Source organism: Nannospalax galili, unplaced genomic scaffold (genome assembly GCF_000622305.1).
Source record: "Nannospalax galili isolate Female #2095 unplaced genomic scaffold, S.galili_v1.0 scaffold56, whole genome shotgun sequence".
NCBI classification, from domain to species: domain Eukaryota; kingdom Metazoa; phylum Chordata; class Mammalia; order Rodentia; family Spalacidae; genus Nannospalax; species Nannospalax galili.
Window position 1 is genome coordinate 3,071,683 of NW_008340065.1, and position 22,853 is coordinate 3,094,535.

At 42.8% G+C, this 22,853-nt stretch overlaps 1 protein-coding gene across 1 annotated transcript in view; it reads left to right on the top strand.

The window, feature by feature from the left end:
* Hydin (HYDIN axonemal central pair apparatus protein) overlaps nucleotides 1-22,853 on the top strand; it is a 416,625-nt gene that overhangs the window by 72,851 nt on the left and 320,921 nt on the right. Inside the window, exons 8-9 of the mRNA XM_008834989.1 lie at nucleotides 2,448-2,631; nucleotides 20,932-21,031. Of these exons, the coding sequence (XP_008833211.1) occupies nucleotides 2,448-2,631; nucleotides 20,932-21,031 (284 nt within the window). The remainder of the gene's footprint in view (nucleotides 1-2,447; nucleotides 2,632-20,931; nucleotides 21,032-22,853) is intronic.

Genomic DNA, 22,853 nt, shown 5'->3' on the forward strand with positions numbered 1-22,853 from the left:
TGTAGCCTTTAGCTATACATATGGACTCTTAAAAAATTATATTGGCCTCTTTAATCTTTGGTTATACTTTCCTTTTGGGTGCTTAAAGCCACACAGTTGGCCCACATAAACCAATTTATTTTTACTCTTAAGGCCGTTTGAGGATCTGTTCCTCAGGGGTCACATGGGCTTGGGAGGAGCCCTGGGCTCCTTTCTTTTACCAGTTCCGCCTATGTGAAGATAAGTCAAAGGTCCTGTTTGACCATGGCTGGCTTCGCTTGGAAGCATGGAGGAAATATTCCCTCTGTGTTGACCCTCCTGTTTGTAGACTGGACACTGGTTCAAGTCCATCCCCTGGGGTCTCCACAGCCTCCTGATCAAGAGGACAGGTGACCCACCACAATTACAGGACATTTTGAGAGATGCTCATGATATGTTATAACCTACCTTTTCATCTTTAGAATGTTTCTCACATTTGAAAATGCTGTTAAGCAGTTTTCTTTAATACTTTTTAAACAGCCGCTTAGTACCCCATTGACACATTACCTCATGGCCTGGGGTCTCCACAGCCTCCTGATCAAGAGGACAGGTGACCCACCACAATTACAGGACATTTTGAGAGATGCTCATGATATGTTATAACCTACCTTTTCATCTTTAGAATGTTTCTCACATTTGAAAATGCTGTTAAGCAGTTTTCTTTAATACTTTTTAAACAGCCGCTTAGTACCCCATTGACACATTACCTCATGGGAGGCAGGACAGGCTATTGCCGAACATTGGGAGGTTCGAATTGCAAAACAGCAAGTTTGAATTTCAGGCTCCATCTTTCAGCTGAACCTGGGACCTGAGACAAGATTCTTAACCTTTTTGAGCCCTAGTTTCATCATCTATGAAGCAGAAATAATAATCGGCACAATAACCCCCTCATATAATGACTATGAGCACTAAATCATACAATTAACGAGAAGGCAAATGCACAGCAACTGTAATGTCTATAATTCCCAGCATTTATGTAGCCAGACTTTCGCCACCTTCCATCTAATTTGATCTCTTTATGTGATACCATCCCTGCCCTTTAATGAATGTCATTATAGCTATGTCCATGATTGTTTCTTTAGAACTGACTCCTGCAAGTAGAGGTTATTGTTTCAAATGATACACAGTTTGAAAGCCTTTCAGATAAGTTGGCAAATAGCAAGATAAAAAGGAACTGGATTCCTTTCTTTCCAAGCTGCCTTTCATTGCTCTGATCTGCCCAGTGGCACAGGAGGGCTCTGCTGGTTACCCTGGACACTGCCTCACACCTGGTAGCAAAAAGGAAGTGGGAAATGCTTTCTTCCTTGGAACCAGAACACACTGAATCTGTTTCTTTGATTCCCTTATGTTATGTGGCCAAAGGGCTCTAACACTGAAGTTATTAAAAAGAGCTCCTTGGCAAAGTGGAGCCTCTAGTTCACATGAAATCACTTAAAAAGTCAGGTTCGGGTGGGTCAGGAATTCAGTGTCCCAGGCTCCCACTCGGCACCCACTTGTTAAATACATCCTCTCATCATGGGTCACAGTAGTGTGGTGCTGGGAATGTGGTCATATGTCCTATGGGAGATGCAATCCAGTCTTCAGAAAGTCCCAGTGAAAGATGAGCATAGCTCTGTTGAGGGTGGTGAATGGAGGGTTTGGAAAAGCTGATTTTCTGAATGACCGTGGTAGATCTAGAAAGAGAGAAAATGAGGCATAGTCAAGTGTAGCTTAAGCACTTTATAAGCTTGGCAGTTTAGCCATTGCTTATTGTTGACATAGGGAGAAAGTCAATATTGATGGAACACCTGCTCTGTTCCAGGAACTGAACCAAGTCCTGGATCACATTTAACCTCCGTCTTTCAGATGGAGGAATTCTGTTCCTGTCATTTCTATTTTATAGGGACAAGGCTCTGAAGCTTAGAGAAATGGGGTAATTCCAAAGTCACAGGGCTTGTAATAGATCGTAAAATGAGTATCTAAACCTGACCCTTGCTGCCCTCAGATTCTATTCCCTAGATAACTAATAGCTAAGAAATAATTAAAATGAGACAAGTTGAACAGGAACAAAATCATCCCTGCAGTGTGTGTGGCAGGATAGATGTTAAATAATTTAAAAATAAGCCTGGAAAACACAACTGCCTAAAAGGAAATATTTGTCCAGATACATAAGGGGTTAGGAGCAAACAGAGAGCCCTGGGTAGGGCAGAATTCCCTGGAGGACTTCTGGAAAGAGGCGACAAGAACAAGAGATCAGCAAACTTGACCTCTGAAAGGTCTGAGAACTGAGAGCAGGGTCACTGGGGAGTGTGTTGTAGACCCAGGACAAGGAGGGACCACCCCAGGGTGATGTAAGGACATTTCTAGGATCAGGGACTAGAAGGGAGCCCTGTACACAGTTCTTCATGGGAGTCCCAAAGTGAAGCTCACATTTCCTGTATTTTCCTTAGGGTCTGTGATTATCTGAGCAAAGAGGAAAAGCAAGAAACTGACACATTTCTTGAAGAATGCATCTTGGACCCTTCGCTCCGAGAGCGTCTTTCCATTCTCTCCCGCACCTTTGAGAATCAGAGGAACCTGGTTCAAGGAGACAGCATGCTCTTCCTGAGTAACATTTTCACAATTGAGCCGCTGGTAAGCACCGGAATAGAATCTGACTATCCAGTCAGAGTAAATGAGAGTGCAGGGCTTGTTGTGGTGAGAGTCTCCACTCCAGGACTGACATAGCAAGTTCTGATGGTCAATTCCGTGGGAAGGGCCTCATGATTGACATGAGACATTAGATGACGGTAATGGGAAGAATGTTCATAGGTCACACTTTCTGTGCAACTGTTGCTGTGATGTGTGGTGTATGTGTGCGTGTGTATACCACAACAACCTATAAAATATGATTAAAGTCCCAATCTAAAGATTAAGAAATGAACACTTAAAGAAATGTCATAGCTTGCTTAAGGCCAGCTTATTCCAGTAGAAATTTAGAAATTTAGCACCAACAAGCCCAACTATGAAGCAGGGTTTCTCAGCCTTGGCACCAGTGGCATTACAGCTGGAGCATCTTTGTCCTGTACATTGTAAGAGGCTATTTGCTTTCACCCACCACATGCTCCCGTGATAGCCCAAACTGTCATCACTGCCATATGGAAGTGGCTTTGTCCTCATTTCACTCAGTATAAATACTTACTGACTGTGTGGTCCATACTAGGTACCAATGACCAAAGCAGATCTGGCCCTGCACCTTATGGCCTATGTACTGAGAGCTATAGCATACTGATTTCCAGAGCAAACTCAGCACCACTCTGCCCTACTGTCTCAGCATGAAAGCAGTTGGCATTGTGTGTGTGTGTGCATGCCACTCTATGAAGATGTGGAGTCCAGAGGAGGATATCATCAACTCTTCCTCTATTGCTGTCCACCTTATTGCCTTGAGACAGGATCTCTCAGTGAACTGAAGTTCAGTTTCAGCTACTCTGGCTTCCCAGCAAGCCCCCAGGATTCACCTGTCTCTGTTCCCCAATGCTGGGGTTATAGGCACCTGTGGTTATACCCAGCTTTTGTTGTAGGTTTCTGGGATCTGAACTCAGGTCCTCATGCTTGCACAGAAGTGCTGTGCTCCATCTCCCCAGCTCTGCTAGCAGCGTCTCTCTTCATTGTGTGATAGGCACGGAGCTACAAGCTTTCCGCTCATTACCTCACACTTAGCAGGCGTAGAGTCGTATAAGTAAGGATGGCACTGCAGTAGGGGTTGAGAAGCTCTGAGGCTAGTTCTAATTGTTGGACTATTGCCATTTAAAGCATCTGGAGTAAGACATGGGCACCAGAACCTCTTAGAATGTGAAGTCACTTGTGAAAAACATCACTGACTTAGGTGCGTCATTTCCCTTCTGTCTGTTTGCTCATGACTAAATTAGTTTGAGAAACAAACACTAGGCTCAATATTATTTGACATGTTCTAAGATTTTACAAAGTCTTAAACTTACAAACACATGGTGTGAATCCCCACTAAAGTTCTTTCTCCTCAAAAGGACCCTCTGGGTGTAATATATTGTATTACCTATCATGTGAATCATTGGAGATGGTATGAATGATACCCCAGTCGCAAGGCGAGGTCATCATCATGGGCTAAGAAGTTAGAGAAAGCTTCTTCAGATAGTCTTGAAGTGGGTCTTTCCGAGAGAACAAAATTGTAGGTGTGCATGGAATAGCTGTCGGCCAGTTACAGCAAACATTAAGTAGGAGATAAAGATGGAGATGTGGGTTGAGGCTGACTCTGCTATTATGTCAGAAGACTCCAAGGCACAATTCCACAAAGGGTCTCCAGATAGAATGGGCTAGATCAGCAAGAAATGATATCAGGATGAGGACCAAAATAAAATAGTGCTGTGCAAAGGCATGCAAAGGGCCAGCAAGGGGTTACTGGAGAAGGCAAGCAGGGGTTAAGCTGGGCTGAGTGGGAAGAGCAAGCTGCCTGGTTGAGGCAATGTCAGCTCTACCAAGGTCCTCACAGTCCAAGGTTCTTCCCAGCTAGTGGTGGAGAGCCAGGCTGATGACTGCTTGGTCTGCTTCTTGTTGCTTTCTGGAGTGGATGGCATTAGGATGGCAAATGTGGTGGTCAAGGGGATTTGGGTGGGAGACCTGAGCCACAGATAAGTCCTGTCCATTTCCAATCCAGAAGTAGAAACATTAGAATTACCTCCGGTCTTCTCCTGTACTTCCTCCCCTAACCCAGAGCTCTGTGATGGAGCTATGTGTGTGTTAAATCATAGTCTGTAATATGCTTTAGAATTCCAGCAAGGAACTGAGCTGGGCATTCCCAATCACCAGGCATCTTTTTGCCAGTGAGAAGAAAAGCATTTTCCTCAAGTAGTAATATGCAAAAATGATACTTTTAAAGAAAGAAGCGAATTTGTTTATATTATATAGAAAAATGCCATAATAAAATCTGTAAGCTTCATTTACAACCCACTTGGTCTTTAGGAATCCATAGCACTTTGTCTTTTCCATGTCTGATCCAGGTTTTCTTCACTACAGTATTCATTAGCTGGTGCTTGACAATGTCTGCAAAATGAAAATGGAGCGTGGGAACTTGCCGGCATCCTCCTCCCGTCATTCTGTCAGACTCTCTTGGCGTCAGATGTGACAGATTCTTTAAAACTTATGGTCATTAACACAAATGAATTGTACATATTGATGGCTCTCACTGTGACATGTCCACACATGCAGACATCATACTCTATCATACCCAGTCTGCCAACTATACCCCCCCCCGCTCTGGTCCCCTTTACCTTCTGTAACAGTCCTTCCTGTCACCTTTAGGTCACCTTTTTGTTTATCCTGCCTTCCACATATGAGAGGAAATGTGAAAATTGTCTGACTTATTTCACATGATGAGCCCCAATTCCATCCATTTTCATACAGGTGACATGATTTTATTCTTCTTTATGTCTGAATAATACTCCATTGTGCATAATACTATATTTTCTTTATATATTCATCTGTGGATAAGTACCTAGGTTGATTCCACGCCTGGTTATTGTGCCTAGTGCTACAATAAACGTGGGTGTGCAGGCTTCTCTTAACACATGCTGACTTCATTTCCTTGACATGGCGTAGTTCAGTATATGGTACTTCTATTTTTATTTTTTAAGGACAGTCCACACTGTTGTTGCCTATAGTGGTTATGCAAATTTACATTCTCATGGTAAATTCTTTATTGATGTTAAACTTCCCCATGCATACCCTTAAAGATCCTGATCATTCTGTAAAATACAATTCTGATGTGTGGATATAATATAATCTTACCTTGACATTATCTTTTTAAAAATTTTTGACCTTTTGTATATTTCATACAACAGTTCTTAATCAAATTTAAACCACCCCCCTCCATCCATACCTGCACATACAACTCCTCCCATCAGACCTCATACATTCTACCATATATGCTAAGTCCTATCCAGTCAAGCATTTGTACCCAGATGTCCTTCTGTACAAATTCATCCACTGTAGTCTCAGCCCATATAGAGATTCTAAGTAAGGTCCACTCTCCCTCATCCAGCAGCAATCAGTCTCCAACAGTTTCTAGACTAGGGCTGGCCAGCTGCCCATTTCCCTCATTCCACTCTAGGCTCTAATTGAGCCAGCATGGGTCCTGTGCTCCATGCCACCACTGCCACAAGTTCACATGTACAAACTTCCAGTGGCCTGAAAGCCTCTGCTTCCCTGTGTTCATGAACCAGCCCTGGCTCCTACAATCTTTCCACCCCCTCTTCTGCAATGGTCCCTGCTTTTAATATAGGCATCCTATCCAGGGACACACACTCTTCAGTCTCTTATTCTCTGAAACTTGGTCATTGTGGCCTTCGATGTGCATTATGCTCTGTTGTATAAGGATGCGTTACTGGTGAAAACTGAGGGATGCACTAGTTTTCTCTCTACTCCTGTTCCACTATGTTCCATGAGCCCTAGGTGTAGAAGTTCAATACGTAGTATTGGGCATCTCTCAGATGTATATTCTCAGTGTATGACCAGTTGTGGAACTCTGAAGTAGCCTCCCTCCACTGCAAAAACAAGCTTCTTTGATAAGTGGTGTATGGTATACTTGTCTGTAAATATAAGGCTCAGTATTTAGCATATGGTAAGAAATTTCATTTGTCTAGAGATGTGACAGAGATAGGGTTTTCTATAGAATCTATGACCTCTCCAGCCATATGTATTTGACTGTTTACAGTGCCACCCATGAGTTCACTCTCATTGAGAGGGCTTTTGAAGCTATTTGAGGGGGGAAATCTTGCCATTTCTTTAGTTTCTCAATACATACATGTCTTACATTGATATTCTGACTTTTTGATGCAGGTAAATAAACACTTTAGGAGTCTTAGGTGACAGATTTGGGAAGGATTCCTAGGAGAAGAGATCGGAACTGAATGTTGGAGGGATGCTAAGGCTTAATTATGTGGAAAGGGAGGTAAATGGTCAGTTAGAGAAACTTTGGAAACAAGGGGGAAGGAGGCATTGAGTTCACAGCAGGTTGAATAACAGTGGACAGAACAGTTTCCTCCACCAGGAAGGAGAGTGGGTGAAATGTGGGCAGCCACATCTAACCTGCAGTCCCTTGTTTCCCACTGTACTCTTCCAGAGATGCTGGATCTGTGGCATGGTGTTCTTTGCAAAAGCAGTTGGGGGGGGTCAAACAAATTTGGGGAAAACCATCTCAAGAGAGGTGATTGTCCATGTGGCAGAGTGAACCCAGCATTTCCCATGCCCAGATCCCTCCCACAGAACAACTTCTGGAGCTGAAATTCTGTGGATTCCAATTTGGTCAGTGGTGCTGAGGATCTGAAAGTCATTACAGGATTCAGAGCAGGAGTGTAATGTGCTTGGGGTGGGGTTGGAAAGGTTACCCTTGTACCCCTGTATAGTTTGAATTGAAGGAAGGTGGACAGAGTTGGGTGGTACAGTCAGTCAGGGGAAGGACCCAGTGAGGAAAGACAGGGGACAGGATGAACAGGTCTGCAGCCAAGATCAGGGCAATGCATGAGGAAGACACTGATCTGGAACAGTCCACAAGTGGTTAGAAAGGAAAGGAAATGGCAGGTGTAAGATATGTTCAAATGAACACGCTGTGCTTTTTGATTAGGCATTGATATTAAGAAACTGTGAGGATCTTAGATCTCACTGGAAGTACTGGGGAAATTATGACATCTTAAATAGAAATTAGCAAGTTAAGACTTCTGGTCTAAGTCTTTGCTCTGCTAGTAGCAAATGTGACCTTAAACAAGCCATCTAATGTCCCTTAGCTGCAGCTTCATGATACAGATGAACTGTGAGTACTGGGAATAGCTCACACATCTTTTTAGACTCAAAGATTCTAAGTCTTTAACCTGGGCCCGTACTCTGAGTGCCTAAACCAAGGAATGCCTTATCCTCATCTGTGCCCAACACCTGGCCCGGTGGATGGATGAATGAACTGCCAATAAGTTGATGCTATTGAGTTGTTAAATCTCTGAACGAGTTAAATCTGAGATCTTTACAAATGTCCTGAAAGCTTTGGAAATGTAGGCTTAAAATTGATGCTGGAAGGAACCCAGGGAATTCAGGACCAGAGGCAAGATTTCTGAGGAATGCTAAAGAGGTTTTCACTGAAACCAAGAAAAACAGATGAAAATTCTTAGAGCAGAGGGGAAAAAAGGACAAGTTTAAAGGAGACAAGAGCATCTGCATGCACCCACCTTGAGAGAGGAAGACAGAAGATGCTGGAACTTCACAGATACAACAGAACATGCCTAGTCTAAATTTGTTTTCTCCCCATATCTTTGTGAGGGAACTGACACTGATTCTAGCCACTCCAACAGCTATCAACATGCCTGAAAACAAATCCTGAGTCCATCACTCTCAAGTCCATCCTTGGCAGACAAAATAAAAATGAGGAGGAACCCAATGGAGGGATGCTTTTGGAGGCTCTCGTCAAGAAATCCCAATGGACTCTGATATGAACATTTGAAATTTTCCCTGTTTTGACTTTTTTCTGGTTCTCTGTCTAGAACTTGTAATGCTAACTACTCTTGCCTTTACTTCTCCTTCACATCTCCTAGGCACCAGTCAAGGACTTTCTTTTCTCCCTACAGTTAAGAGTTATGCAATTTGGGAGTCTTTTAGATAGACCCACTGAAGGGGTACCCCAGTTGCTTCACCTTGCGTCCCTGTTCAACATGGAAGAAGCCACAGTGGTCTGCATCCTGATTCCCTATTGGCAATTTGGGTAACCTCTTCAGGGGATGGTGTGATAAGAATAGGAGGTAGGAATTGACTAGGCAGTTAGGGTAAAAAGACCCCAAAGAAAAGTAGCCAGTTTCTTAGCTAAAAATCAAAATGTCCTTGGGCATTTTAGCAACAAACTCTGTTCCAAAGGCCAAAGATGTCAAAAGTATTTGGGAACTCTAATCCCTAAAAGATTTAAGAGTAGGGAATGTTAGAGTAAGAAAAAGCTGCATTAAAAAAAAAACAAAAGAGTACACAAAGTTGTTTAGGAAAAAATGATGGGGAGATATGGGAGGACTTGGAGGGGAGGGAGTGGGCGTAGACATGATCAAAGCACCTTATATGCATGTATGAAATTCTCAATAAATTTTTTTAAAAGTTAAAAAAAGTAACCTAGGAGTTTGTACACTGTACAGAGTCAATGAAGTCTTCAATAAAAATGAAGCTAATAAAATGATATTTTGCTAAAAACAAAACACAACAAAACAACAAAAGAACATGCCTCATGAGAGCTCCTTCCACACCCACAATGGCTGGCTCTGTACCCTTGTCACCCGGAGTTCTCTTCTGAATCCTGCTCACCCGTCAGGCCTCATACCAAATGGCTTCTACTTAATTTCTGACTGCTTAGCTCTGCATTGGCGATTAGCCTTTTTCCTACAGTGTGATCCTATTTAATCGGCTTCTGGCTCTGCGTTGCTTTTGCAGTTGTGCAGAGGTTAGAAGCAAGCAGTGTTATCGAGCTATCTAATAGTCAATCTTCATCATCATATCCTACTCAAAGAAATAAAAGATCATAAAAGAAACATAGAGATCATCTTGGCTTCTGATGGGCTGGCCATTCTGCCTCTATCCACGGAGGAAGGGCATCATCTTTAAGTGAGGTAAACTGAAAAGAGAGACAAAAATAAAAAGTAGGCAACTAGCAGCAACAAAGCCTTCTTGCCTTGGGTCTGGGTAGAAACAAGAAATACAGGCTTCTTTTCCCAGTCCTGTGTCTATACTGCTTCACTCTCCAAATGCATCAGCTAGAACAGAAGGCTAGTCCGCCCTGCATATTGGCTGTGTACCTGCATATTGAGTATTTTATGGGAACATCACCCTGATTTTAGAGGCTCTTCTAATTTAGAGCAAGGAGATTCAAGATCAAGAAATCAATCCTGTCCCTAAACTGCCCACACTTAGTGATGGGTTTGAATTTAAATCACATTTATTGACATTATCATATGAATCTTGCTTGACTCTATACCAGCAAGTTCTTATTCTGTTCCACCTCTCGCTCACCACTTGGCCCCATGGCCTAGCAAACTTTCTTCTTGCCATTCATCATGGAACTCATCTATGAACAGGGCTATCGGGTATGTCACTTGAACCTTGAAGAGTTAGACTTGGGTATCTTGGATCCTATTATATGGCCACAGAGCCCTGGGCCTGCTTATGTCCCCTACTTCTATGTGTTCTAGACATAAGGGAAGGTGGCAGCTGCTCTCCTGACACAAAGGTGGGAGTTTGTCATTTGAAAGACCTAGATGTGTGATATGTTCATTGGTGGGTAAAGGAGGGCACTAAGGGATAACCACAGAAGACTAAAAGGAACTCTTTAAAAAAAAATCTTTCGTTGTTTATCTGTTGATTCTTTAAAAGTAATCAGGATTCTTTTGTAGTCATTAGAGCATGTGATAGGTAACTACTAATTATATCAAATTCCTCACATGCCAGTGCTTTTGATAATATCTTCATGTATTAATGTCATTAGCCTGAATTTTTTCATTTCTTCCTTACCAAGGGAAGGCACTAAGTTGTGCAGAAAACTGATTGTTTGTCAAGCCACCTGCTTCCTTCGGGGATTTTCCACCACCACACCTCTGGAAAGGACCTGCAAAATTGAGTCTATTATGCGTGTTTTGTACCTTCCAGAAAAGCATGTGGAATTGACTACTTTTCAGAAAGAAAATATTCTATTGTGCTAGGGTGGACTGTGGCTGGAAAGAATCCTTGCAATCTCATTCTGTTATTTCCTTTTCTTGGGTCTCTTGGGTACCTTGAAAGACAGAGATTCAAAAGACAAAACACACTGTTCCGAAAATTGAAAGGTGAAAGAAAATCACAGGGCGAAAGAAAAGAATTAAGCTTTTGCTGTCTACTGACATCTAGGAATCCTCTGAGAAATCTCAGCACAGATGTGCCAGCCTTGTTTCTCTGAACTCTGGTGCTGCTGGTCCAGGTCATACTTGGAAGACACAGAACTTTTCTGAATGTTGAACACTTGGTATTTTTCTCAAAAAGAAAAATCTGAAATTGAAAGGTACTTTCACAAGTAACCCCTAGCTGACTGACTTGCATGTTGAGCTGGCAAGACATGTCTGGTCCTCTTGGCCAGTGTCTCCTCCATCAAAGCAAACTTAACCCAGCATCCTTAGGGAAGCTTAAGCTTCATTTAACTGAGCCATCAAAAGGGAGAGAAACCTGATCATTTCTTTATCACCACAAGTAATAGTAACCTATGCTTTGTAGTCATTTAAGCCTTCAAGAAACATGCTGTTCCAGCAATTCAGACTTTAAGAGCACAGCTCAAATTTAGTCTATTGTTTCCCACATTTGGCATAGCAGGTGAGCTCAGCAGAACCAGGTTGGGTGGAAGTCCAGATGGCTACCAAGAAGAAAGATGTAGCTTTTTTCCCCTGCAGATCCTTTCTACTGCTCCAGTCATCAGGTGTGACTCACACTGCAAACACATGGGAGCTGACTCCTTGGAAATGGACACCAGGAAGGAGCACAGATCTGCTGAGAACAAACTGTCCTTGACAAGTTCCACCAGTGCAGTTTTCCCCTCCTTTAGCCTCCATTCATTAGGATCCCCCTTTCCGGTGTTTGTGCTCAGGCCTACTTTCTGGCAATTGTGCCCAAACTTTCACTATAATGTTGAAGAACTAGTGTGGGTAGAAGGAGGCCTGGAGAGCCTTAGAAGTATCTAGGTTCCTCATGGCTCATTAAATCAATTAACACCCTTCCTTGATGGAAAAGACAGTTCTGTTCTCCCCAAAGAAAGCATGGATATCACACAGGGCCACCTCTGCTAGCCAAAGCCCCTGCAGAGTTCTCTCTGTGTTTGGGTTTGAGATGAGATCAACACAGAATGCACCTTTTGTGAAGCTTCCTCTGACAGATGGACAACTCTTAGAGCCCTCTCTTAGAAACTTTTCTGGTCATTATTTTGAAAAGCATTAGTTTTCTAGACTCACAGTATCTTGTCCCAGCTGAAAGAATGAAGCAGAACAGGCTTTGCATGCTTTGTGTCAATCTGGCCTTTTCTCTTGGTGATAATGATAGTTTACCTGTTGTCTTTTATACTTCCAATTATTTTGCTTTGTTTTTTATATATTTTTATTTTATGTGTATGAATGTTTTGCCTGCATATATGTAAGTGCACCTGTGCATGCAGTGCCTGCAGAGGCCAAAGATGGCGTCAGATCCCCCAGAACTAGGGTTATTAGCAGTTGTTAGCTGCCATGTGGGTGCTGGGAGTGGGTCCTCTATAAGAGCAGCCAGCACTGTTAGCCTCTGAGCCATCTCTCCAGCCCCTGACTTCTGTTTATTTTTACCATTTTTCCTTGGGACCATTGGTATTTGCTCCAAATGACATTAAAGATAGCCACCGTTTCTGTTATTGGTTGGATTGATTGTGGGTAGTAGAGTAGGTTACAGCATCTTATCTGATGGTTTGTATTCATTGTTGATAGATGGTTAGTCATTGATAGAAATTTCACTTCCATGACTGGAGCGATGGCTCAGCATTTAAGAGTACTTGATGCTCTTGCAGAGGACTGAAGTTTGGTTCCCAGCACCCATATCCAGTGGCTCACGAAAGCCTATAACTCCAGATCCATGGGGATCAGACCCTCTTCTGACCTTCATGGGTACTTGCACGCATATATGCAAACACACACACATATGTTTTTAAAACATCAAATCTTAGAAAAAAGAAATTTGACTTTGAGAGCACTTTTCTACATCCAAAGAAAATTCTTTTTGTGTGTTTGCTGGCTTGCTTGTTTGTTTGTTTTGGGAAATGGGATCTAGAATGTTGCCTAGGCTTGTCTCGAACTCATGAGCCCGAGTGGTTTTCCTGTTTCATCTTCCTGAGTGGCTAGAACTAAATAATTCTTCGAGTTGTTATAAGGGAAATGATGGCATAGTAGCAGATGTTGTGTACGAAGCCAAGAGCATTTCTACTTGGGTGAAGCATGGAGGAAATAATCCCATGTTAAAGCTCCATTTGAAGTTATCATTCCCCTGACTTATTCCGAATGGGCTGGGCTTTGACCTTCACCCAACAAGGACAGACTGATAAAGCCCCACCAGTGCATCTCCCAGGAGCCACAACATACTTATGAGGGCATGTTGTTGAACAACCTCCTTTGAGTCACCTTCCTGAGGACCCTGAACACATGCACATTCAAGCTGGTACAGAGTGTTCACAGACAGGTGCACCAGGGCAGGCTGTATCAGCTAAGCTTGCATATCTGTTGTCATGATTCTAAACTTCTGTCCTTTTCTTATGACACAGTGAGAAAAGTAGGGCCTGACCTACTTTTAAAATTACAGTGGGGTTAGCAAAGATCGGAAAAAATGCTGTAGACTCTTGCTACTGGGTAAGACACTTGACTTCATTTTGCTCCCATTTTCTCATTCTTTTTTTAAAATTTTTTATTGAGCTTTTGTACATTTCATATAATTTTTAATGAAATTTAGATCCCCTCCTCCATCCATGCCCCTCATTCCCACCCCCATCAGACCTCATGCATTCCATCATACATGTTAAATCCTATCCAGTCAAGCATTTGTATCCAGATAGCCTTTAGTGCAAATTCATCCACTGGACTCTAGTCAGTCTATCCAGAGATCATTGGTAGGGCCTATTCTCCCTCACCCAGTAGTTATCAGTCTCCAGTATTTCCCAGACTAGGGCCGGCCCACCACCCATTTCCCTTGTTCTGCTCTGGGCCCTTGTCTGATTGAGTTGGCGTGGGTCCTGTGCTCAATGCCAACATTGCCACAAGTTCACATATGCAAGCTTCCAGTGCCCTGAAAGCCTCTGCTTGTGTTCATGAGCCAGTCCTGGCTTTTACAGTCTTTCTGCCCCCTCTCCATAATGGATGTGAGAGGTTTGATATAGAAGTCCTATCTAAGGACACACACTCTGCAGTCTCTTACTCTTTAAAAGTTGGCCAGTTGTGGGGCTGGAGAGATGGCTCAGAGGTTAAGAACACTGGTTGTTCTTGCAGAAGACCTGGCTTCAAATCCCAGCACCCACATGGCAGCTAACAACTGTCTGTAACTCCAGTCCCAGGGTATCCAGCAGCCTCTTCTGACCTCCGTGGACATTGCATGACACAGGTGAACTTACCTACATGCAGGCAATACCACACACATACACACACATGCACACACACACACACGCACACACACACACACACAGAGAGTTGGCCAGTTGTGGTCTTTTGTGTGCATCACACTCTGTTGTGTAAGGAAGCTGCATGGTGAGAGCTGAAGGATGCACTGGTCTTCTTTCTACCCCCCATTCTGCTATGTTCCATGAATCGTAGGTGTAGAAGTTCCACTGTAGATGTCACCTAGGATTGAGCATCTCTCAGATGTATATTCTCCATGTCTGATCAGTTGTGGGATTCTGCAGTAAGCCTCCATCTGTTACAGAAAGAAGCTTCTTTGCTGAGTGGTGTATGTTAGCTTCTCTGTAAATATAAAGCTCCATATTTAGCATATGGTAGGAAATTTCATTTGTCTAGAGATATGACAGAGATAGGGTTTTCTCTAGGATCTATAACCTCTCCAGCCATGTGTATTTGACTGTGCTTACAGTGCCACCCATGAATTCACTCATATTGAGAGGGCTTTAAGTCCAAATAGATAGCTGCTGATTACCCCCAGATAACAGTGCCACCACTGCCCCAATAGAGGTAGTTTGCTGTGCTGGTCCTTATGGTTATTAAGCTTTAGGGCTGGGTTGGACCATTGATTGATTTTCTCCCTTAGCAACTTGCAGAGTATCCTCCAGAACCATCAGAGCTAAACTTCAGGTAGAAGACTTCCAGGTCAGTTCCTGTTCCATTGCTCTAAGTCCTGTGTCCGAAGTCTGTCCTGTCTTCAGAAGTAGGGTCTTATCTTCCAGTTCTGGGAGAAAACCAAGAGCTCTGGCAATACCCTGTGTGATATTTGGAGTATCTTGAACCACTCTGACCAGCCACTTGAAGGGAGGTTTCTCCTGTCTGGCACTGTGTTCCTTGCCATATGGCCCCAAGGTATACATATGCGCCAGTGTTCAGGCACCATATGTGCATTTCTCAGGGGGTTTTGGAGACAACACATTTCCCTCTGGCTTCCCTAGCCCCCCAGGATCCAATCATCTCTACTCCCCCCACCCATCCGACCTCCCTCCCAAGTTCATTTTCTTATTCTTAAAATGGGACTGATACTACTTTGCAAAATTGTCAAGATCAAACTAGGTTTTGTATACAAGCACCATATACACAGGCGTAAGAGCATGAGGTCTCAGGAAACTCTTGCAAAATTGTGATTCTGAGTTAGACACACCTGTCTCTTTTCAAATTAGAGATTGATTACAAAGCTTAACATTTGAGTCACTCTGATAAATGTAGCTGGGGGATTGAAATGCAATTATTTTATTGGAGACAGTAGGAGTTGAGTCTTATTGGAAACTTTGAGTCATGTTGGTTTCTAGATCAATCAAGTAAATTAAATACATATGTAACTCTGTTCCTGTACTCTAAGTTTCAACTTGGCAAGATTTTTAAGAAATAATCCTTCAAGGAAGAAAATAAAGAGGGGAGAGAAAGAAAGAGGGAGAGAGAGAAGGAGGAAAGGTAAATTCTTTTTAGTTTACTTTTTCCTTGAAGGATTTTCCAAGTTTTGTTTTGTTTTGTGAGAAAAGGTCTCCCTGTAGCCCCAACTAGCCTAGAACTTGCTATGTAGACCACGCTGGCCTTGATCTCACAGAGATCCACCTACTTCTGCTTCCCAAGTACTGCGATTAAAGACCTGCTCCACACACTCAGCTTGAGGGAGGTCTTTTGTAGAGTTCCTTAATCATTCCCAGTCCAAGTTCTTAAAAGTCAGTCTCTTTACAAGGGCATCTTTCTTACTGTGTTTGTCATCTGTCACAAACCAGTGGAGCATGCTTATAGACAGAAGTCAGAAAGTTTCAGCAGTGACTATGAAGTCACTTGGTTCATTGTTATCCAGAAAGGACTATGAAGTTCCAAGCCCAGAGATATTTAGTATTTGGACAAGAAATATCCATATTGAAACTGGGTTTGGACCTAAAAATTCAAAGTTGATTCCTTCTAGTAGGTCACTTGATTGATAAGTGAAACAGAGCTATTCAGAAATTCATTATATGGAAGTTGGAAAATGGGCAGTGAAGGGAAAAAAAAAAAAACAGAACAGCAGAGATCCAAGTGATGAGGTAGGTTTCGGGGACTGGGGAGAAAATGTTGATGCTGGAGCCAGAAGGGAAATTTCTGAATGTTTTGATTTTCTGAAATGTCAGAACCAAGCAATAAAGAAAAATAAATTCAGAAGTATAAACGACGCAGAAGTTAATTTCAGCAGGGCTGGTAATAGAAATGTTTCAAAGCCATAGAAGTAAAAGTGGGGTCATTTTACTCTGATGCCTGTTTCTGAGGTTTGATCTTTCATTTGCCAGAAAATGCTATGACGTTTTAAAATGGAGCTTTTGCTAAAAAGATGTAGAAGTGTCACTTTTATTTGAATCCCAACTGAAAAGTAGAGGCAGCAAATGACCTCACACCATGGGCGTCCCTCTGAGAGGGGAAACTGAAATGACCAGGCTCCTGTTTTGGCAGATACACAGCCCCATTGGTACGCATTACCTGCTCTGACCCAGGAGAGGACTGTAGAATAACACTTGTCCTTGAATTATCTCCCAGGCTCAGGAAAAAGTTGTAAGTTACTAGTGGATGTTGCAGGCACCATAAACCAGCTGCAATTCCGGATAAGAAAGTACAGGCATCAGCAGCACTTACTCAAACTCAGACTTATACTGGCCTTCCCTCACTGACCAGGGGCTCCTTCCCCAATCAGAGGATCCTCTCTCCCAGCTCCTCTGGGTGTCAGTTTCCCCTCCTCGGGTCAGGGCCTGATCACTGTTCCCTCTTGTGTCTCATTTTCCAACCCTTCAGCGAAGACTTCTTTGATGATGGCAAGTTCCAGGCCAGAACGTGTGCTGGCCTTTTGTCTGTGCACAGACCCTGGACACTGTGACTTGAATAAGACCTGGAAAATGGTCAGGCCTATCTTTAATCATCAAGTTTTTGTCAACTTGCCACAAACCTAGCCATTCCTGGGAAGAGGGAACCTCAGTTAAGGAACTGTCTCCATCAGATTGGCCCATGGGCATGTCTATGGGGGCATTTTATTAATTGCTAATTGATGTAGGAGGACCCAGTCCACTGTGGGTGGTGCCATCCCTGGGCAGGTGGGCCTAGGGTATAGAAAGGTAACTGGGCAACCCAGGGGAAGCAAGCCAGTAAGCAGCATTCCTCCATGATTTCTGCCTCAATTTCTGCCTCCAGGTTCCACCTTTCCCTGCCCTGGCTTCCCTCATGATACCTTTAACTTGTAAGATGAAATAAGCCCTTTCCCCTACAAGTTGCTGTGGCCATGGTATTTCATCACAGCAACAAAAAAACAACTGAAATACCATCCAAAACCGTAAGACCCTTGACTTGATCACGTGTTTTGAGCTGATCTGATTTCCAGGTTATCCTTTGGGGGACTACTTGCCACTGTGGTAAGACTTTCCTCTCTGATCCAAAATGATCCCTGGTGCTCTGGTCAGTTTGTGTTAGAGCAGGTTAGCTGCATCTATCCTATGTTTTATTAGAGCAGAGTCTAAACACACCATCTTCCCATCTGTCACGTGGATTAGGGTCCTAAATTGCCAATCATTCTTAGGTAGAATACATGCTGGCACACCATGGGTTGGCTGAAGACACAGCTGTATGGATGAGGCTCATCTGCTTGGCTTCTGTGCCCTTTAACCACTAATACTCTATCATCTTACTAAGACTCCACCAGTCAAAAGGAGCCAGATGCTTACCATTTATCAGGAGGGAACAGGTAATTTACTTCAAGGTCTTACAAAGCACCACAGAAAAGGTCTAAGTACATGAAAGTACTTTGGACTTCTCTCTTCTCCACATGATCTCAAAGCTCACTCTGAACTCTAAAATTGGATGACTTTGAGGGTTCCAGATGCAAAGAAAAGGGCAGAAAGAGGTTGCAGAAATGAATTGGCATCTGATAATAACTACACAAGACTGAGGAGAGACAGCTCACTCAATGGGTATTAGCACCTACTAAAGCTGTCTCCGGCCATGGTCCTGGAGGTGCAGGAACAAGTGTCTGTCCTTACAGAGCCTTCCTTCTCTTAGGCTGATCTGGGGAAACAGAGCCACCAGGACCTTTGTGATCGTCGCAGACCTCACTGCTGCTGCTTGGACCCTTGGTGTCCTCCCCTCACTGTAAATTCAGGAGGGACACTGCCTGAGAAGGGTATTGGTCAGATCAGTTGCTCTTGTAAATAAATTAAAGATGCCTCCAGTTTTCTGGTCCCCGCTCCTGTTGTCTTTTCTTCCAGTACTGGGGGTTGGATCCAGGACCACACCTCTGCTTAGACCGTGATGTCTGCCTTCTAAGCCATTTCATTCTCCTATCCATTCTTTATTCCAGAAGTGTTTTCCTTCCTAGCCAGACTAGATCAAGTATGCTTTGGGGACTGTCTGTAACTGTTGCCTAATTATTTATCAGGTCGTCTTGCCTTGGTTTTCTACCGAGCTTGTGAGACTGTGTATCAATTTCTAATGTGTTTGGTATCTATGCTCATTTAACTCTGTTTACAGAAACTTTAGGAATAAAAGTCCATATTCCTCCCCCCTTCAACTTCTCAGCTTAGTTTGAGTAGCACGGAAGCGACACAGATGACAGTCAAAACATACTTATGAAGCCTTACTGTACACCAAGCATGGGATAAACCATTTGGCCACGCAGTTTGTCAGACCTCAGGGAACCTTTGGAAGCATGTGCAATTAACACCTTTTGAAGCTTGAGAAATTAGTGAAGAGACCCCAGATTATATGATTAGTACACTCTTTTAAATCAAATTATACCTAGTAAGTCAACTCTGGTAGATGGCTTATTCTATCACAGTAGCAAAACTTGATTTCCTTAGTATGGCTTTTGGATAGTTTGAATTACAGTGAGAAGTGGCCCACTGGGTCAGAAGCATTCTGATCTGGCTGCTGTCTTCCCTCTGGTCACTGCTAGGGTTTCATAGACTAAAGGGGTCTCTTTTTACTGTCACCTAAAAGGTAGGAAGATGGTGCCTCTGCCAAGGAAGTCAGGTGCTTCTTTCTCTGTGGTCTCTGTGGTCTTTATTTTTATAGGACAGCTCTCGTTGTGTACATTCTTGTCAACCATCCTGCTAAGGGCTAAGCTCCCTGTAGCCTTGGCCAACTCTTTGTCCTTCTCTGAAGTCCTGGGACTAGGTAAACATGGGACAGACAGCAGATGCTCACTGAATACGTTTATCTTAAGATTGCCCTATCCCATGTTGTGCAATGCCCATGGAGGTCAGAAGAGGGTGTCAGATCTTCTCAAACTGGAGTCACATAGATGACTGTTATCCATTACATGGTGCTGGGGACTGAACCCAGATCCTCTATAAGAGCAGCCAGTGCTTTTAACCACTGAGCCATTTCTCCAGCCCCATACATGCAGGCAAAACACTCATACACATAAAAATAAAAATAATCAATAAAGATGCCCTATCCCACTGATCATGGTGGCATATACTTGTAATCCCAGCACTGGGGGGATGGAGATATGAATATTGTAGTTTGAGGTCAACCTGAAGTATATGGCATGACTGTTTCCAGAGGAGGGGGAGACAGGGGAGGAGGAGGGTGAGAGAGGGAGGAGGAAAGAGGAGAGGAAGAGGAATAACCCTATCTACCCCAGTTTCCTCAATAACCCATTATATATTCAGAATCTCACTGAAGTTGTATTTTAAGTTAACAAGCAGCGTAAGTCTATCTGCTTAGTAAAATAATCTTTCTTAGATTTGTTATTTAAAAATGTTTCCTTCAGATTTCCAGGATTTCAACCTTTGTATGCTATTAGTAAGAATGTAAATTGGTATCATCATTAGAGAAAACAGTATAAAGATTCCTCAAGAAATTAAAGATAGAACTTCTGTGTGACTCAGAATCCTTCTTCTGGGTAGGTACCCAAAGGAAATGAAATTAGTTGTGAACATGTTCACATCCATGTTCTCTGCAGCATGACTCAAGTAGCCAAGCTCTGGAATTAAGTATCCATGGGCAGATGAATGGAGAAATGTAACCTATACATATAATGGAATATTATTCAGTCATAAAAGGAGCTCTCATTTTACCAGCAAGATGGATAAAGGCACTTGGTGCTAAGCCTGATGATCTGAGTTTGATCCCTGGAACCCACGTGGTAGAAGGAGAGAACCACCTCCCACAGGTTGTCGTCTGACCTTCATATGCACACACATACATACACACACACACACACACACACACACACACGAAATGCAAAAACGATTTTTTCCAAAAAGGAGTCCCTGACATTTGCAATAATGTGGATGGACCTAGAAGCCGTTAAGTGAATTAAGCCAGACCCAGAGAGACAAATAACCATGCACATGTTCCCACTGATATGTGAGCTATGGAAAAACAGAAGTCATGGGATCAGAGAGTAGGAATGATGGGAACCAGGGACAAGAAAGTGGGGCAGATGCAGAGCTGTTGGTCAGAGTATGAATTTGCAGTTATGAGTAAGTCCTGGAGGCCAATTGTACACCATGGTTAATAATGAACCATATATTGAAAATAATGGTGAGTAGATCTGGAGGACTCTCCTTGCACACAAAGGAAACGAACATGATGACTTGCTTGATTGTGGTGACATTTCACTATCCATATGTGAAATGGACAGACACAAATCCATATCCAGATGTCACGTATTTCTTAAATATATGAAAAATTCATGGAATTAAAAGCAATACCTTCTTTCTTGTGTCATGTTTTTCAGGAAGGTGATGTCTGGCCCAACTCATCAATTGAAATCACTGTGTACTTTAACCCTCTAGAAGCCAAGCTCTACCAGCAGACTGTTTACTGTGATGTTTCAGGTACAGACTTGCTCTATGTAGCAACCAGGTTACCAGGTTATCGGGTGCCCAGAATATGTGTGAATATGTGTGTGTGTGTGTGTGTATGTGTGTGTGTGTGTGTGTGTACATACATATATGTGTATGCAGGGATGTATATATGTTTATGTATACATGTGTGTGCAGGGATGTTTTGAGGTGTATACTCAGGCCTTTGGCCCAGAATGATATCAATAGATGGATGCTCGAGTCAAATGATGAACTTCTCACCTCTTTCTAGGACAGATTAATTTTTTGGTTTTGCTTTGATTTTTGAGACAGGCTTTCACTCTATAGCTCAGGCTGGCCTAGAACACATTATGTAGTTTAGATTGGCCTCTAACTCAAGGTGATCTGTCAGCACACAGGATCACAGGGGTGAGCCACTATGCCTGACTGGAGCAGTATTTTACAATTGGAGTGATGGCAGAGGGACATAGAAACCTGTGACTCTGTGTCTCCTTGATGCTTAGAGAACTGATTCTTTTCCTAAAATATAAATTACAAAAATTTTCCCAATGGAGAAAGTATTCTGAGACTTCAAACTGTTTTCTCATTATCATTAATTCTTGTAGCAATGTTTGTTTCTGATGATGTACTACATTTAATTGGTCCAATTTAACGACAGGCTTTTGACTAAGGGTAGCTCTAATATCAAATGTCTTCTGATAAACAAAGTTTGCCATAAAGGAACAGCATTGATGACTTTAAAATTGTCTTATATAGTTGCCAAATTTCCATGGTACAGAAGTCAAAACATCTATTTTAAGAATTAGTATTTGGAGCAGCCCGCGGTTGCCCGACAGGCACAAGGCAGGAGGCTTCGTTTCCGGCTTAGGATCAGGGTTTGGGGAAGGGGCCGCAGGCGCCGTGTCGGACCACGAAGGTGGCAAGAAGAAGCCCCTGAAACAGCCCAAGAAGCAGGCCAAGGAGGTGGAGGAGGAGGAGGACAAGGAGGTAGAGGAGGAGGACACGGAGGTGGGTGAGGGGGACAAGGAGCGAAGGCCGCAGGGAAGGTCCCCTGGCCACAAGTGGAGTTAAGAAACCTGGCACAAAGTCAGCTCTTCGTGTTCCTGAGATGACGGCGACCGTCTTGCACTCCTGTTTAAACATCTGGATTCACTTCCGGGACATCTTTTGCCACTTATAGCTAGAAAAACGTGTTGTCCTGGAATCTGTTTACATTGTAATAAACTTTTGTTTTTTTTAAAAAAAAAGTACAATGGCTCACTGTCTCTAGTTTCCACTGAGCTTACTTGTACCTCAGCTGTGAATTTTAAGTAAATCCAGCCCAGAATCCTGCCAGAGCCTGTTGTTCCATCTTTATTGTACTTTGAATTCTGTATCATCTTGAATTAAACCAACTCATTTAAAAGGCAAAAAATTTTTAAAAAATGGTATTTGGATTATTTTGTTTCCTGCCTTGCCTAGAGAACACCAACCCTGAGAGCCACAAGCTCTTCTTTGAAGACCACAAAGCTATGGATATCTCATCTAATTATTATAAAAAAAAAAAAAATGCACATGTACAAGCAAAATTCAACAATGAACCAACACTCCTTTCCAACAATGACCGTATTTGGCTAGTTAAGTTTTCTGAAGTTTCTGTTGTCCCAAAGATGGGTTTTCATAGTTGCATGTTATCTATGGAATAGTGTTGGTATGTTCCCGAAAACATCTGCAAAAATTCTTCCGGATGTGTTTGTCTTCAGCCTCTTTGAACCATCTTTGAGGACAGGACTTACTTCTCACACCATTGGCTATGTCCTTTACATCCTCTTAAAATGCACATTAAAAAAATCTC